Source organism: Felis catus, chromosome B3 (assembly GCF_018350175.1).
Source record: "Felis catus isolate Fca126 chromosome B3, F.catus_Fca126_mat1.0, whole genome shotgun sequence".
Lineage (NCBI taxonomy): Eukaryota > Metazoa > Chordata > Mammalia > Carnivora > Felidae > Felis > Felis catus.
Genome location: NC_058373.1, coordinates 103,337,701 through 103,353,429, shown reverse-complemented (window position 1 = coordinate 103,353,429; position 15,729 = coordinate 103,337,701). Strand labels below are relative to the sequence as shown.

Genomic DNA, 15,729 nt, shown 5'->3' with positions numbered 1-15,729 from the left:
TTAGTCAGAATTATAAAACTGTAACTATTTATAGTAGTATATTAACTCCCAATTATAGCATAAAGGTTAAAGGCAAAGGACATTAAAAATACCTATAATAAATAATAAAAATAAATACAGCTACTACAACTTGGTAACCAAATCACAGCATAAAAAGAGATCATCTGTGACATCAAAAATATAAAAGGAAAAAAGTAAAAGGACAGAATCTTCATAGGCAACTGAAGATAAATTGCCATCAGCAGAAAAAGCACTGTTTTATCTGTGAGATGTTTTATGTAAACCTCATGATAACCACGAAACAAAAATTTAGGAGAGAGACACAAAACACTAAAAAAAGAGTGGGAGACTGAACGAAAAGCACCATGGAAAACCACCAAGGTATAAAGGTAGGTAGAAACAGAAGGAAAAAGAACAATGGAGAGACAAAATAACCAAAAGGTAAAGAGAAAATGGCAGTATTAAGTATCAACAATCACACTAAATGTATCAACATATCAACAATCACACTAAATGTAAACGTACTGACTCACCAAAAGGCATATAATGGCAGTTGGATCTAAAAAAACCCACAAAATACAAAAAACAAAAACCTTCTGCCCTACAGGAGATTCATCTCAGCTTTAAAAAAAAATTTTAATATGAAATTTATTGTCAAATTGGTTTCTATACAACACCAGTGCTCATCCCAACAGGTGGCTTCCTCAGTGCCCATCACCCACTTTCTGCTCCCTCCCACCCCCCAACCCTCAGTTTATTCTCAGTTTTGAAGAGTCTCGTATGGTTTGGCTCAAAATGAAAGGATGGAAGATGATATTCCAAGCAAACAGAATACAAAAGAAGGCAGCTATAGCCATGCTTATATCAGACAAAATAGATTTAAAGCCAAAAAGGGTAATAAGAGACAAAGTCATTACATAATCACAAAGGGATCAGTACATCAAGAAAATATAATAATTATATGTATGTATGGAGATTATATGTATGTATATAATGTGTGTGTGTATATACATATACACACACACACATCCCCAACATCCAAGTACCAAATTATATTAAGGAAATAATAACAAATCTAAAAGAGAAATATACAATGTAATAATTGTAGGGGACTTCAATACCTCACTATCAACAATGGATAGATTTTTCAGACAGAAAATGAAGAAGGAAACACTGGAATTAAACCACACTTTAGAACAAGGACTTGACAGACATCTACGGAACATCTTATCCCACAGAATATATTTTTCTCAGGTGCATTAGAACAGTCTCCAGGAGAGATATGATAGGCCACACAACAAATTTTAGCAAGTTTAAGAAGACTGAAATCATATCAACTATCCTCCCTGACTACAATGGTATGAAAGTTGAAAGTTACAATGAGAGGAAACTGAGAAGATCTACAAGTAATGTGGAAACTTAACAACCACTGGGTCAAAGAAGAAATCAAAAGGGGAAAAATTATCTTGAGACAATTGAAAATGAAAACACAATATATCAAATATTGTGGGATACAGCAAAAGCAGTTCTGAGAAGTTTATAGCAATAAATATGTATATACGAAATTAGAAAGGTCTTGAACAACCTTACTTTACACTTCAAGGAACTAGAAAAAGAAAAACACAAAAACAGCAAGCTCAAAGTTAGCAGAAGAAAGGACATATGGATCCAAGCAAAATAAATCAAATAGAGACCAGAAAAACAACAGAAGAGATCAACAAAACTAAGAGCTGGTTCTTTGAAAAGAGAAACAAAATTGACAAATCTTTAGCTAAACTCAGTAAAAAGAGAGAAGACTCAAAATTAGAAATAAAAGAGGAGATATTATACCTGATATTACAGACATACAGAGAATCATGAAAGACTGCTAGAACGTAGAAGAAATGGATACATTTCCAGAAACACACATCCTAGCAAGACTGAATCAGGAAGACGCAGAAAATGGGTAAAGAGATTGAATGAGTGTTAAAAAAAAAAAAAAAAAAAAAAAATCCCAAGAAAATTCCACCACCAGATGGCTTCAACTAGGGAATGCTACCAAACATTTAAAGAAGAATTACTACCAATCCTCCTCAAACTCTTCCAAAATATTGAGAACGAAGGAACATTTCCAAACTCATTCTATGAAGCCAGGCTTACATTGATAACAAAACCAGATAAGGATACCACAAGAAAATTATAGACCAATGTCCCTGATAAATGTAGATGCAAAAATTCTCAACAAAATATGAACAAATCAAATTCCAGAACACATTAAAAGGATTAGACACCATGACCAAGTGGAATTTACCCGAGATGCGAGGTTCAACAGATGCAAATTAATAAACGTAACACATCACATCAATAAAATGAAAGGTAAAAATCACACGATCAATTCAATAGACACAGAAAACTATTTAACAAAATACAACATCCCTTCAGAATAAAAACCCTTAACAGGTTGGCTACAGAAGGAACATACCTCAACAGGTCATATATGACAAACCTACAGCTAAACATCATACTCAAGGGGGAAAAACTGAAAGTGTATCCTCTAAGGTTGGAAACAAGACAAGGATGCCCACTCTTACCATTTCTGTTCAATACAGTACCAGACGTCCTGGCCAGCGCAATCAGGCAAGATAAAGAAATAAATGGCATACAAACTGGAAAGAAAGTAAAACTGTCACTATTTGCTGATGATATGATCTGATTTATTGACAATCACAAGGAATCTGTCAAAAAGCTGTTGGCATTAATGATTTCAGTAACGTGTCGGGACACCAACATACAGAAGTAAGTTGCACTCCTTTACACAAATAATGAAGCATCTGAAAAAGGCAAAAAGAAAACTATCCCATTCACAACAGCATCAAAAACAAAATACTTAGGAACAAATTTAATCAGGGAAGTGAAGGATCTATATACGATGAAAAGTACAAAACGTTGTACTGAGCTTTGCCGAAAGAAATTGAAGACACAAATGGAAAGGCACCCATGTTTATGAATCAGAAGAAGAATGTTAAAATGGCCATACCACCCAAATCCATCTACAGAGTCAATGCAATCCCCATCAAAATATTAAAGGAATTCTTCACAGAAATAGAAGCAATAATCCTAAACTCTGTGTGCAACCACAGAAGACCCCAAATAGTCAAAAAATTAAAAATAGAACTACCATATGATCCAGCATTTCCACTTGTAGGCACATACCCACAGGAAATGAAAACAGGATTTCAATGAGATATATGCACTCCCATGTTTATCTCATTATTCCCAACAGCCATTATTGGAAACCACCCCAACGCCCATCAATGAATGAATGGATAAAAAAAGACACTGTACATATACACAGTAAAATATTATTTGCCCATGAGAAAGGAGGATATCCTTCCATTTGCAACAACACAGATGGACCCTGAGCGCATTATGCTAAGCAAGTCAGAGAAAATAAGTACTATAGGATATCATTTATAGGTGGAATCTAAAAAAGTTAAGCCTATGCAAAACAGAGCAAAGTGGTTACCAGGGATGGATGGGGGCAGAGGGACCTGGAGAGAGTGGTAAGATTGATGGCGTTTATTGGGTACAACTTGTAATGAGCAGCAAATTAGCCATTGAGATTTAAGGCACCATAATATGAATATAGACCATATTATTGTACTATAGTTGTGAATGTGGTAAATATTGCTACATCAGCAAGTATTTTACAACATACAAATGTATCAAAGTAACAGGACTGCACCCCTTACATTTACACAATGGTACATGTCAAATTTATTCAACTACAAAAAGTAAGTAACAAAGCAATAAAAAGGGATAAGGATAGAAACTGCCTGTGCCCGCCTCTTCTTCAGCTACAAGTTGTTATGTGGAGGGACGTACGGAGTGCAGGAGCCATCCCTCAGCCCTAAGGCTGCCTGAGGAAGCCTGATTTGCGCAGGGAGGGAGGGGCAAGACAGAACCAACGTGGTTCCCTGGACGTCACAGAACCACTGAAGCAATCAACCCTGGAACTGTCTTCCCTGGCACTCCTTGTTACATGAAATAATACATTTTTTATTATTGTTTAGGCCATTCCGAATGGTTTTTGTCCTCGCAAAAACATCCCGAATAAAAAAACCCCAAAACTATATTAAAACTGAACATTCACCAAAACTTCTGGGTTTGATTTACATGGAAGCCTTATGAAGCCTTAATCTGTTTTGTTCTCTGCAATATCACATCTATAACATGTGACCGGGAGCACAGCCAATACCCAATGAAATTTTTTTGAATGAATGAACGTCACGTTTTCCTTTGAACCCTATTTATGTAGATTTGACCATTATTTTTCCCTCTGAAATCACCTCCCTTAAATCTACTAATACATTAAGAACAATGTTAATATACATTTTTTAAAAAGTAATTACTGTACATATTATAATACAGCAAGTGGAACAAGTATCAAGGAACTTCATTACTCTCAGATTTTTAATAACAGCCTCACAAAACTCCACCATCTGAAAACTAAAATCTCCAAATGTAACTAGAGGCGTCGTGTCAAGCAGGTTTTTGGCCACAATTAACTGTTATAGCTGATAATAATGGGTGTTATTCTTGAAACAATGGGCTTAGTCATAGTACTTACTCCAAGAAATATGTTTTTGGAAGAGTCGAATCCGGCTGCGAATATCCGTGCTGTGTAAGGTTCGCTCCTGTCGCAGACGATCCTGCAGGCAAACCTGGATATGGTGCTTTGTGTAATCTGGGCCTCATCATTGTTCTGACTGCCCGAAATTGTGTCTGTAACAACGAAGTCGATAGGGCTTTCTGTTGATCTGCCCACCTAAATAAATCAAATGCACTCATGACTCATTTTGAAAAGTATGTCACCATATTTTGTTCACATGGAATGAGTGTTCAGGATCCTTTTAACGTTTAGTATCTCTGCTCTGAGGGTAAGAATTTAATGAAAAAAAAAATGTAGTTCTGTTCCTTTTCTTGTTTAAGTGAGATATTATAGTAACCGATCATCAGATTTTAAATATTAAGAGAAAAGCTAAATTTTTTATCTGAAGAGAAAAACATGAAGTCTTGCCCCCCAACAGATTGTATTTCTTGGACCAGGTAAAAATATTATTCTAATAGAGAATTATTCTCTCCCTCACCCCCTCTGCCCCTCTATTTCTAGCTGGAAAAAACCAAGATCTTAAAGAAAGCCAAGAAACAAAGGAACTGCTGCCCAGCCACAGGGATTGTTTTCCCTAAGTAAATCCAGTGACTCACGGCGTGGGGCAAGAATAGCCCTAACCCAGACATAGACTAAATGCCTGTTGCCATACTCTCTGTAAATGAGAATGATGTAAAGGGCTATACAAGTCAGCCCAAAGTTTGGGATGTAGTCAAGTGAAATATTTAAAAAGCTGGTCTTAACATTTCAATTTTGGATTAAAAAAAAATCTCTCTTGGGAAAGTCTAAAAGAGTTGCCAATAATATTATGCTGACTTATTTTCCTTGGTAAATTTAAATGCTTCAGAAAGAAAAGATTTCATTAGGAAGATCTTACAGTTCTAGAAAAGGTTTTCATATTCAATAAATCCAAATAAGGGAGGCACTGCTCTGTCCTGGAAACTGGGAAGAGTTAAGTACTTGTTTACAAATAAAAAAAATTCTCAAGGGGTGCCTGGGTGGCTCAGTTGGTTAAGTGTCTGACTTTGGCTCAGGTCATGATCTCACCGTTCATGAGTTCAAGCCCCACACTGGGCTCTGTGCTGACAGCTCGGAGCCTGGAGCCTGCTTCAGATTCTGTGTCTCCCTTTCTCTCTGCCTCTCTCCCACTCGTGCTCTCTCTCTCTCTCTCAAAAATAAACTTTAAAAAAAATTTTCAAAAATCCTCAAGACAAAATACTAAAATGTTCACGTAACGCTGTTCTATGCATCTCTTAACTAGTAAAAAGTGATAAATGTTATATATATGCCAAAGAGACTTTTTAAATTAAAATCATTTATATGTAAATAAATCATTTCTCACTAAAATATGATATTAATGTTCTAACACTAGTGACTTTGATTCAGAAGCTGACAAGGGGAGGGACACATGGAACTCCCAGATGTGTACATATAAGCCCCCCTAAAAGTCAATTTCCCAGGTATTTTTATCATGATCTCAAAATTCTATCTAACACATAAGATGTATTTTTCATCCAAATGAATAAAAGTAAAAAAAAAAAATTATCTTGCATCATTTAGCTCTGTTGGCTTCCTGGAAAATTATTATTGTATTTCTTTTGTAAATCTCACACATTTTTATGCACAGACTATCTCTATTAAGCCAACAGACAGCATTCATCTATTTTCTGTCTCTCTCTCTCTCTCTCTCTCTCTCTCTCTCTTTTTTTTACAACACTTAATTTCTTGTCCTAATGAAATGTGCCTGGCATAAACGAAACCTCTGGTTTCACTAAAACTCATCAACTTGAATAGATGCATATTGCCTGACTATATGCATTTCAGGTTTAGAAAATATATAACTTGTTTAAAATGCAACATAAAACCCAAATTAAGAGATATTATAAAACCTTACCATAGAATTCATCTTTCTAAAGTTGAGAGTCTTCCCTCTGCTAGATTCATTTAAAAGCTGGGTGTATAACTCAGAAGCTCTGATTCAGACTGCTCTCTTTCTTTGAGCCTTTTTTTTTTCTTTTTATAAAAGCTATTCTCTTAGCGACTTTCAAGGATACAATACAGTATTATTAACTATAATCACCATGCTGTACATTCGATCCCCAGAACCTATTCATCTTACAGCTGGAAGTTTGTACTATGTGACCAACTTCTCCCTCTTTCCCCCACCCCCTCAGCCCCTGGTAACTACCATTCTAGTCTCTGCCTCCAAGGTTTTGATTTTTTTTTTTTTTTAGATTCCACATATAATTGATATCATACAGTATTTACCTTTGATCTATTTCACTTAAAAAATTTTTTTTAATTAGAAAAGTAACAAATACTTATTGCAAAATATTCTACAAATACAGAAAAGTATAAACAAGAAAATAAAGGCTACTCTAAATTCAGGAATAAACTTGTACTGTCCAACGAATAACCTTGTCCAATGAAGCTGGGGAGTGAAATGGGGTGAGTTGTACAATTGCCTGGAGCTCTCACAAAGACACCGTCTCTGACATCGTTTCTGTTACCTCCATGAAGAGGGCAACGGCTCTTCAAGCTCTGTTGTAAGCTCAAAGCTAAAGCCATGCTCTAGTAGAATGTTACAGGCTTGTCACACACACAAAGATTACTCTCTTCCGTAAAGGCCACTGTGATTTCATCCCAATATATTAATGTCTTGATGAGTTAACTGAAATGGACTGTAAAACATGACATTTCAACTGGAACATACCGTTACAATCAATTATTTCAAGTCATGATACTTAGCTGACTGGTCATGTTTGATTTGTTTATCAATTCATTCCCACTTAAATCTAACCTATAGGGTGCCAGTAAAATTTTATACTTTCGGATACATGTTGCTTTTGCCAGGAAAAAAAAAAAAAAACAAAACTCTAAGCCACTTTCCTACTGAAAACTCACCCCGTGCGCAAAACTTGGAACCCATCCTTTTGAATACTGGATCAACTCTACATTATCTTAAGGGGAGTCACGTAGACAAGCCAAGATGTTCCTGAATTTCACCTGATAATCACACAGTGCTGATACTCATAGAGTAACCACAGGGAGAATTTTACTGATACCACAGACATGGCATCGTTCAGCATTTTAAATTTTATATATTGTAGAAAGGTTTGGGTTTGCCTGGTTGTCAGTCGAAGTCAGTACAGGTAAGATGGCATTGAAGAACTTGGAAGGGCCTCCCTCACCTTTCCTGGACCAACGCTACCCATATCCCTGTATCTGTAACCTTATTTTCTGATGTCCCTCCTATGACAAGGATGGAATGTTGCTGCTTCTATCCAAGACCAATCTCTCTACTGATGTGGGCGTCTCCATATTCTTCCCAAGGACTTTGCTCCTGATATTGTCCCCTCTCTCTCCTGAATCTTCAATTTCTCTCTTTATGCTAGATCTTGCCATCAGCTACCAAACACATTGTGAAGCTTCTCCAACTCTGTGACTCTGTGGGGGTAAAAGGACCAATTTTTTTTTAAACAGCAACTTGTCACTGATACTTTTTAAAAGTACAATAAAAATGAGTATTAGAAAAATGATCATCTGCTTGGGTGTTTCAGGTACTATAAAAGGTGCTGTAATGGTTTCCAAAGTCCTCTCCATGTCCTACCCAGCTCATTCTGTACCATTAACAGACGCTTGGATGCTCAGCTGAGCACACTTTGAGTAGCACTGTTCTAGATTAGTCTCTCTCATCTTTAAAAACACATTCCTTCCAGGGCACCTGGATGGCTCAGTTGGTTAAGCGTCCGACTTCAGCTCAGGTCAAGATCTCACAGTTTGTGGGTTCCAGTCCCGCATCGGGCTCTGTGCTGAGAGGTCGGAGCCTGGAGCCTGCTTCGGATTCTGTGTCTCTGTCTCTCTCTCTGTCCCTCCCTCACTTGCATTCTCTCTCTTAAAAATAAATACACATTAGGGCGCCTGGGTGGCTCAGTCGGTTGGGCGTCCGACTTCAGCTCAGGTCACAATCTCGAGGTCTGTGAGTTCGAGCCCCGCGTCGGGCTCTGGGCTGATGGCTCAGAGCCTGGAGCCTGCTTCCGGTTCTGTGTCTCCCTCTCTCTCTAACCCCTCCCTCATTCACGCTCTCTCTCTGTCTCAAAAATAAATAAACATTAAAATAAATAAATAAACATTAACAAAAATTAAGAAACAAAACACATTCGTTCCCCTGCAAGCAGGCTTTAACCTATGGCCCCATCTCTCCAGTTCAGTTAGAGGCAATACTTCTTGAAAAACCTGTCACTAGTTACCACCCTCCCAATGTCCTGACTCCTCCCTCACTCAACTTCTCTCAACACACCTGTGGAGTTTCTACCCCAGGGCAGTACTGATCGCACTACTGCAGAGCTCAGCCAGCACATCCTGGCACATCTGTACCTGGTATTAGAATAATGCAGCCCGGGGTGCTTTGATAGCTCAGTTGGTTAAGCGGTCAATGCTTGGTTTCAGTTCAGGTCATGCTGTCGTGGTTCGTCAGACTGAGCCCCCGTGTTGGGCTCTGCACGGAGTGTGGAGCCTGCTTGGGATTCTCTCTCTCCCTCTGCCCCTCCCTGGCTCCCTCGAGTGCCCTTTCTCTCAAAATAAGTAAATAAAAAAAGAAAGAATAAGGAAACCCTACAGGCTAGTTGGTAAATCATCCCCTTCCCTTCTCTTTCTCTTCTCTCCCTAGGTAATCTCGTTAAATCCTACTATTAGCCAAAAAGTCCTGATCTTTACCAGAGCTTCAGACTATCATGCCCAATCTCCACTTCGGAATCTAATAAGCATCTCAAAATGTAACATGTTCTAAACAGAGCCTGGATTCTTCTTCAATCCCTAGATGCCCCACCAACGACTGGTATCCAATTTGCTCAAGCTGAAACTCAGTATCAAAATATTATCCTTGATTGTTTACCTTCCTTCACAGCCACCTGTCAACACTGCCTCCAAACACAGCTTCCGTCCTTTCATTTCTCCAACCTTAGTTCCAGTTACTGTCAGTTTTTACTAGGGTTGCATTGCCTTAGTCTCCAAACTGGTCTCTGTTTTCACATGTCACCTCCATTCCTTTCGAGAGAGTACGTGAAGATATCTTTAAGAAATATCAATTAGACTATACCCCTCTCTTGCTTAAAACTCAATTTTTTTACTTGGCTTTAAAGGCCCCACCTCTCCAAGCTCATCTCATTTCACTGTCCTCCTCCTTCACTCTGCTCCTGCTTGGGGCTTTGGCACCCCCCATTCCTCCCCCATGGAATGCTTATTTGTGGTCCGTTTGCCTCCTCTAGGATGCAGCCTCCATGAGAGGGGAGCCCTGGCTGTCTTCAGTAACTACAGGAGTATCTGATACATAGCAGGTGCTCAAGAAATGAAACTGATGAATGGAAGATTCTGACAGTCAGCTTGATCTCTGTGAGAGAGACACACAATGCTTTAAGAAATAACTCTCTCTTTTTTTTTTTTTTTTTTTTTAAGAGAGAGAGAGCAAGCATGGGCATGTGAAAGCAGGAGAGGGGCAGAGGGAAAGACAGAATCTCAAGCAGGCTCCGTACTCGGCACAGGGCCTGAAGCAGGACTCAACACAGGGCTCAATCGCATGACCATGAGATCAGTACCTGAGCCAAAATCAAAAGTTGGACATTCAACCGATGGAGGCACCCAGGCACCCCCAAAAAATAACTATTTAAATAGCAAATATTCTTTAACTTTTCTCAACTAGATATATGCTACTTAAATATTGCCATCAAAAAGTACTATAGGGGTGTGTAGGTGGCTCAGTTGGTTAAGCATCCAACTTCAACACAGGTCATGATCTTGCAGTTTGTGGGTTTGAGCCCGGCATCGGGCTCTGTGCTGGCAGCTCAGAGCCTGGAGCCTGCTTTGGATTCTGTGTCTCCCTCTCTCTCATGCCCCTGTCATGCTCTCTCTCTCTCTCTCTCAAAAATAAATACGCATTAAAAACAAATAAAAGTACTATAAACCAACTAAATTAAACACCAACCAAACAAAAACCAAAAACATAAGGTATGGCAGCACCCAGGGTCCAAATTATGAAACAGAAATCTTGAGGCCTGGCTGATTTCCTTACCCTGATGGTCAATATGCATTTGGCATCATACTTCCCTTTAGGGACCCTGTAAGACATTTCATCACTTCCTTTGATTTCTTTGATAAACATTTAAAACAAAAATATTTTGCTTTCTCAATAGCTACACTATTCCCTCTTTCATTTACTCCTATTCTAGAAAATTACTAAGAAACTGTTGCTATATTAACTCAGACTTTCTTACCCTTAACCCATCTCTTAAATTGAGATATAATTGATATTTTCTTCCTTAGGCAATAATATTTCCAAGTTCTGAGCCTACTGTCTGTTCCACAGTGGGAAAGGCAGCACAAGGACCTTCTTTGGTTCAGTCTGATGTTCTGCTTTTAAATTCTCAATTAACTTAGAAATCATTTTATAGATAATGGCTACAATGAACAGCCCTCAACACCAAGGTCCAGGCTTGAGATATAGGAATGCTACATTGCTTTTTGCTCAGTAACCTTTGTCTGTGGTAGATTTGGGACATAAGAACTTGTAAAAGGAAGAAAAATTAAAACAACCTTGATTGTTCAGGGCCTTCTGAGAATGCCTTAGTTTTACTCTGCAGAGAAATGACCTGATAGTAATCCTCCCACAGGTCTAGTTATTTTGCAAGTAGAATCAGATTATTTTAGTTAAGATGACAAATGTGTTATGTTTTCTTAGTAAATCTATAAATTCTTGTTGAATTACCACACTTTAAAGAGGTACTATGTAGAGAATGTAGAACTCCAGAGACGTAAATCTTACTTCTGCCAGTAATGCCTTTTCTGCCCCTAGTAGCTAGTTACCTTTCCTCTCAAAGACCCAAATTTCTTCAGCTATGCAATTTAAGAGGTTAGTATAGTATGATTTGGTATTTCTCAGTATAGTCTATGAACCTCTGTGGGTTCCTGAGACTTTTTTTCTTTCTTTCTTTTTTTTCTTTCTTAAATTTACATCCAAGTTAGTTAGCATATAAGCACAACAATGATTTCAGGAGTAGATTCCTTAATGCCCCTTACCCATTTAGCCCATCCCCGCTCCCACAACCCCTCCAGTAACCCTCTGTTTGTTCTCCATATTTAAGAGCCCTGAGACCTTTTCTAAGGACCATGTCCATGAAGCCAAAAATCACTTTCATAATAATACAAACGTGCCATTTGCCTTTTCCACTGTGCTAACATTTATTCTGATGGTGCTCAGGCAATCAAGTGCTTTAGCAGGAATCAAGGCAGCGGCACCAAAGTGTACTAACAGCCACTGCATTCTTCATCGCCGTGCATGTGCAGTTAAAAATAATGTCAATTTCACTTAAGTGTGCTTCTGATGAAGTGGTAATAAATTACTCTCGTTAAATATTGAGGCTTTCAAATATTCCATGTGGTGGAATAGGAAGTATGCAAAAAGCACTTAGATGTTTACAACTGTATGGAGGTTCCTCAAAAAATTAAAAACAAAACTACCATGTGATTCAGCAATCTGTTTCTGGGTATTTATTAAACAAAAATAAAACAAAAGAAAAACCAAAAGAACCTGAAATCAGGATCTCAAAGAGGTATCTGCTCCCCATGTTCACTGCAGCATTACTTACTGTAGCCAAGATCTAGATACAACCAAAAGGTCTGCAAAGGGTGAATGGATAAAGAAAATGTGGTATAAACATCCAATGGGATATTATTCAGTTTTACAAAAGAGGAAATCCTGCCACATGCACCAACATGCATAAACCTGGAGGATATTACAAATATTGCCCGATTCTGATTATGTGCAGTATCTACACAATCAATAGAAACAGAGCAGAATGATGGCTGCCAGGGACTGGGGATGGAGGGAAATGGGAATCACTGTTCAATACGTACAAAGTTTCAGTTCCACAAGATGAATGCATTCCAGAGATCTGCTGGATAACCCTGTGTCTATGGTAAAGTTACTGTATTGGGCACATATTTTGTCAAGACGATGGATCTCATGTTAAGATTCTCATGAATCTTTCGCTCATCTTGCATTTGCAGAGGTGAGGGGGAAAGTGAACAATGTGAGTGGAATGTGACTGTACAATAATGAAGAACTATCTATGTCCCAACATGTTGCTAAAGAATAGTGATGAAATTACAGGTGCTATTGCAGTGATGTGTTGATTTGAAAGTGGTAAAAAATTGACAAAAATTAAAGGAGTTTGTGACCACTAAACCAGCCCTGTAAGAAATTTTAAGGAGGACTCTCTGAAGGGAGAAAAGATGAAAAAAAAATACACACACACACACACACACACACACACACACACACACACACACCCAAATGCAACAGAAGATTAGAAAGGACCAGAGAACACCACCAGAAACTCCAACTCTACAAGCATCATAATGGCAATAAATTCCTATGTTTCAGTATTCACTCTAAACGTCAATGGACTCAATGCTCCAATCAAAAGACAGGGTAACAGAATGGGTAAGAAAACAAGATCCATCTAGATGCTGTTTACAAGAGACCCACTTTAGACCTAAAGACATTTTCAGATTGAAAATAAGTGGATGGAGAACCATCTATCATGCTAATGGTCAACAAAAGAAAGCCAGAGTAGCCACACTTGTATCAGACAATCTACACTTTAAAACAAAGACTGTATCAAGAGATGAAGAAGGGCATTTTATCATAATCAAGGGGTCTATCCACCAAGAAGACCTAACAATTGTAAATATTTATGTGCCAAATGTGAGAGCACCCAAATATATAAATCAATTAATCACAAACATAAAGAAACTCATTGATATTAATACCATAATAGTAGGAGACTTCAACACCCCGCTCACAGCAATGGACAGATCATCTAATCAAAAAATCAACACGGAAACAATGGCTTTGAATGACACACTGGACCAGATGGACTTAACAGATATATTCAGAACATTTCATTCTAAAGCAGAATATACATTCTTCTCCAGTGCACATGGAACGTTCTCCAGAATAGACCACATACTGGGACACAAATCAGCCCTAAGTAAGTACAAAAAGATTGAGATCATACCGTGCATATTTTCAGACCACAACACTATGAAACTTGGAATCAACCACAAGAAAAAAATTTGGAAAGGTAACAAATACTTGGAGACTGAAGAACATCCTACTAACGAATGAATGGGCTAACCAAGCAGTTAAAAAGGAAATTAAAAAGTATATGGAAGTCAATGAAAATGATAACACCACAACCCAAAACCTCTGGGACGCAGCAAAGGCGGTCAGAAGAGGAAAGTATATAGCAATCCAGGCCTTCCTAAAGAAGGAAGAAAGATCTCAGATACACAACCTAACCTCACGCCTTAAGGAACTGCAAAAAGAACAGCAAATAAAACCCCAAACCAGCAGAAGACAGGAAATAATAAAGATTAGACCTATATAATAATAAATAAATAATAATAATAAATAATAAAGAAATTAATGCTATCAAAACCAAAAGAAAAACAGATCAATGAAACCAGAAGCTAGTTCTTTGAAAGAATTAACAAAATTGATAAACCACTAGCCAGTTTGATCAAGAAGAAAAAGGAAAGGACCCAAATAAATAAAATCAAGAATGAAAGAGGAGAGATCACAACCAACACAAGAGAAATAAAAATAATAGTAAGAGAATATTATGAGCAATTATATACCAATAAAATGGGTAATCTGGAAGAAATGGGCAAATTCCTAGAAACATATACACTACCAAAACTGAAACAGGAAGAAATAGATAATTGGAACAGACCCATAACCAGTAAGGAAATTGAATTAGTAATCATAAATCTGCCAAAAAACAAAAACCCAGGGCCAGATGGCTTTCCAGGGGAATTCTACCAAACATTTAAGGAAGAGTTAACACCTATACTCTTGAAACTGTTCCAAAAAATAGAAATGGAAGGAAAACTTCCAAACTCTTTCCATGAAGCCAGCATTACCTTGATTCCAAAACCAGACAGAGACCCCACTAAAAAGGAGAACTATAGACCAATTTCCCTGATGAACATGGATGCAAAAATCCTCAACAAGATACTAGCCAACCGGATCCAACAATACATTAAAAAAATATTCACCATGACCAAGTGGGATTCATACCTGGGATGCAGGGCTGGTTCAATATCCGCAAAACAATTAACATGATTCATCACAACAATAAAAGAAAGGACAAGAACCATATGATCCTCTCAACAGTTGCAGAGAAAGCATTTGACAAAAATACAGCATCCTTTCTTGATAAAAACCCTCAAGAAAGTAGGGATAGAAGGAGCATACCTCGAGATCATAAAAGCCATATATGAACGATCCAATGCTAATATCATCCTCAATGGGGAAAAACTGAGAGTTTTCCCCCTAAGGTCAGGAACAAGACAGGGATGTCCACTCTCACCACTGTTATTCAACAAAGTATTGGAAGTCTTAGCCTCTGCAATCAGACAACACAAAGAAATAAAAGGCATCCAAATAGGCCAGGAGGTCAAACTTTCACTCTTCGCAGATGACATGATAGTCTATATGGAAAACCCAAAAGATTCCACCAAAAAACTGCTAGAATTGATTCATGAATTCAACAAAGTTGCAGGATATAAAATCAATGCACAGAAATCGGTTGCATTCCTATACACCAACAATGAGGCAATGGAAAGAGAAATCAAGGAATCAATCCCATTTACAGTTGCACAAAAAAACCATAAAATACCTAGGAATAAATCTAACCAAAGAGGTGAAAAAAATCTATACACTGAAAACTATAGAAAACTTATGAAAGAATTTGAAGAAGACACATAAAAATGGAAAAAGATTCCATGCTCCTGGATAGGAAGAACAAATATTGTTAAAATGTCGATACCACCCAAAGCGATCTACATATTCAATGCAATCCCTATCAAAATAACACCAGCATTCGTCACAGAGCTAGAACAAATAATCCTAAATTTTGTATGGAACCAGAAAAGACCCCGAATAGCCAAAGCAATCTTGAAAAAGAAAACGAAAGCAGGAAGCATCAAAATCCCAGACTTCAGGCTATACTACAAAG

General features: G+C 37.8%; 1 protein-coding gene across 4 annotated transcripts in view; it reads right to left on the bottom strand.

Annotated features, from left to right (window-relative positions):
* PELI2 (pellino E3 ubiquitin protein ligase family member 2) overlaps positions 1-15,729 on the bottom strand; it is a 197,239-nt gene that overhangs the window by 11,023 nt on the left and 170,487 nt on the right. For all 4 annotated transcript variants that reach the window (XM_023255714.2, XM_045059951.1, XM_045059950.1 and 1 more), the window contains one exon: positions 4,610-4,807. In XM_023255714.2, coding sequence (XP_023111482.1) covers positions 4,610-4,807 — 198 coding nt within the window. The remainder of the gene's footprint in view (positions 1-4,609; positions 4,808-15,729) is intronic.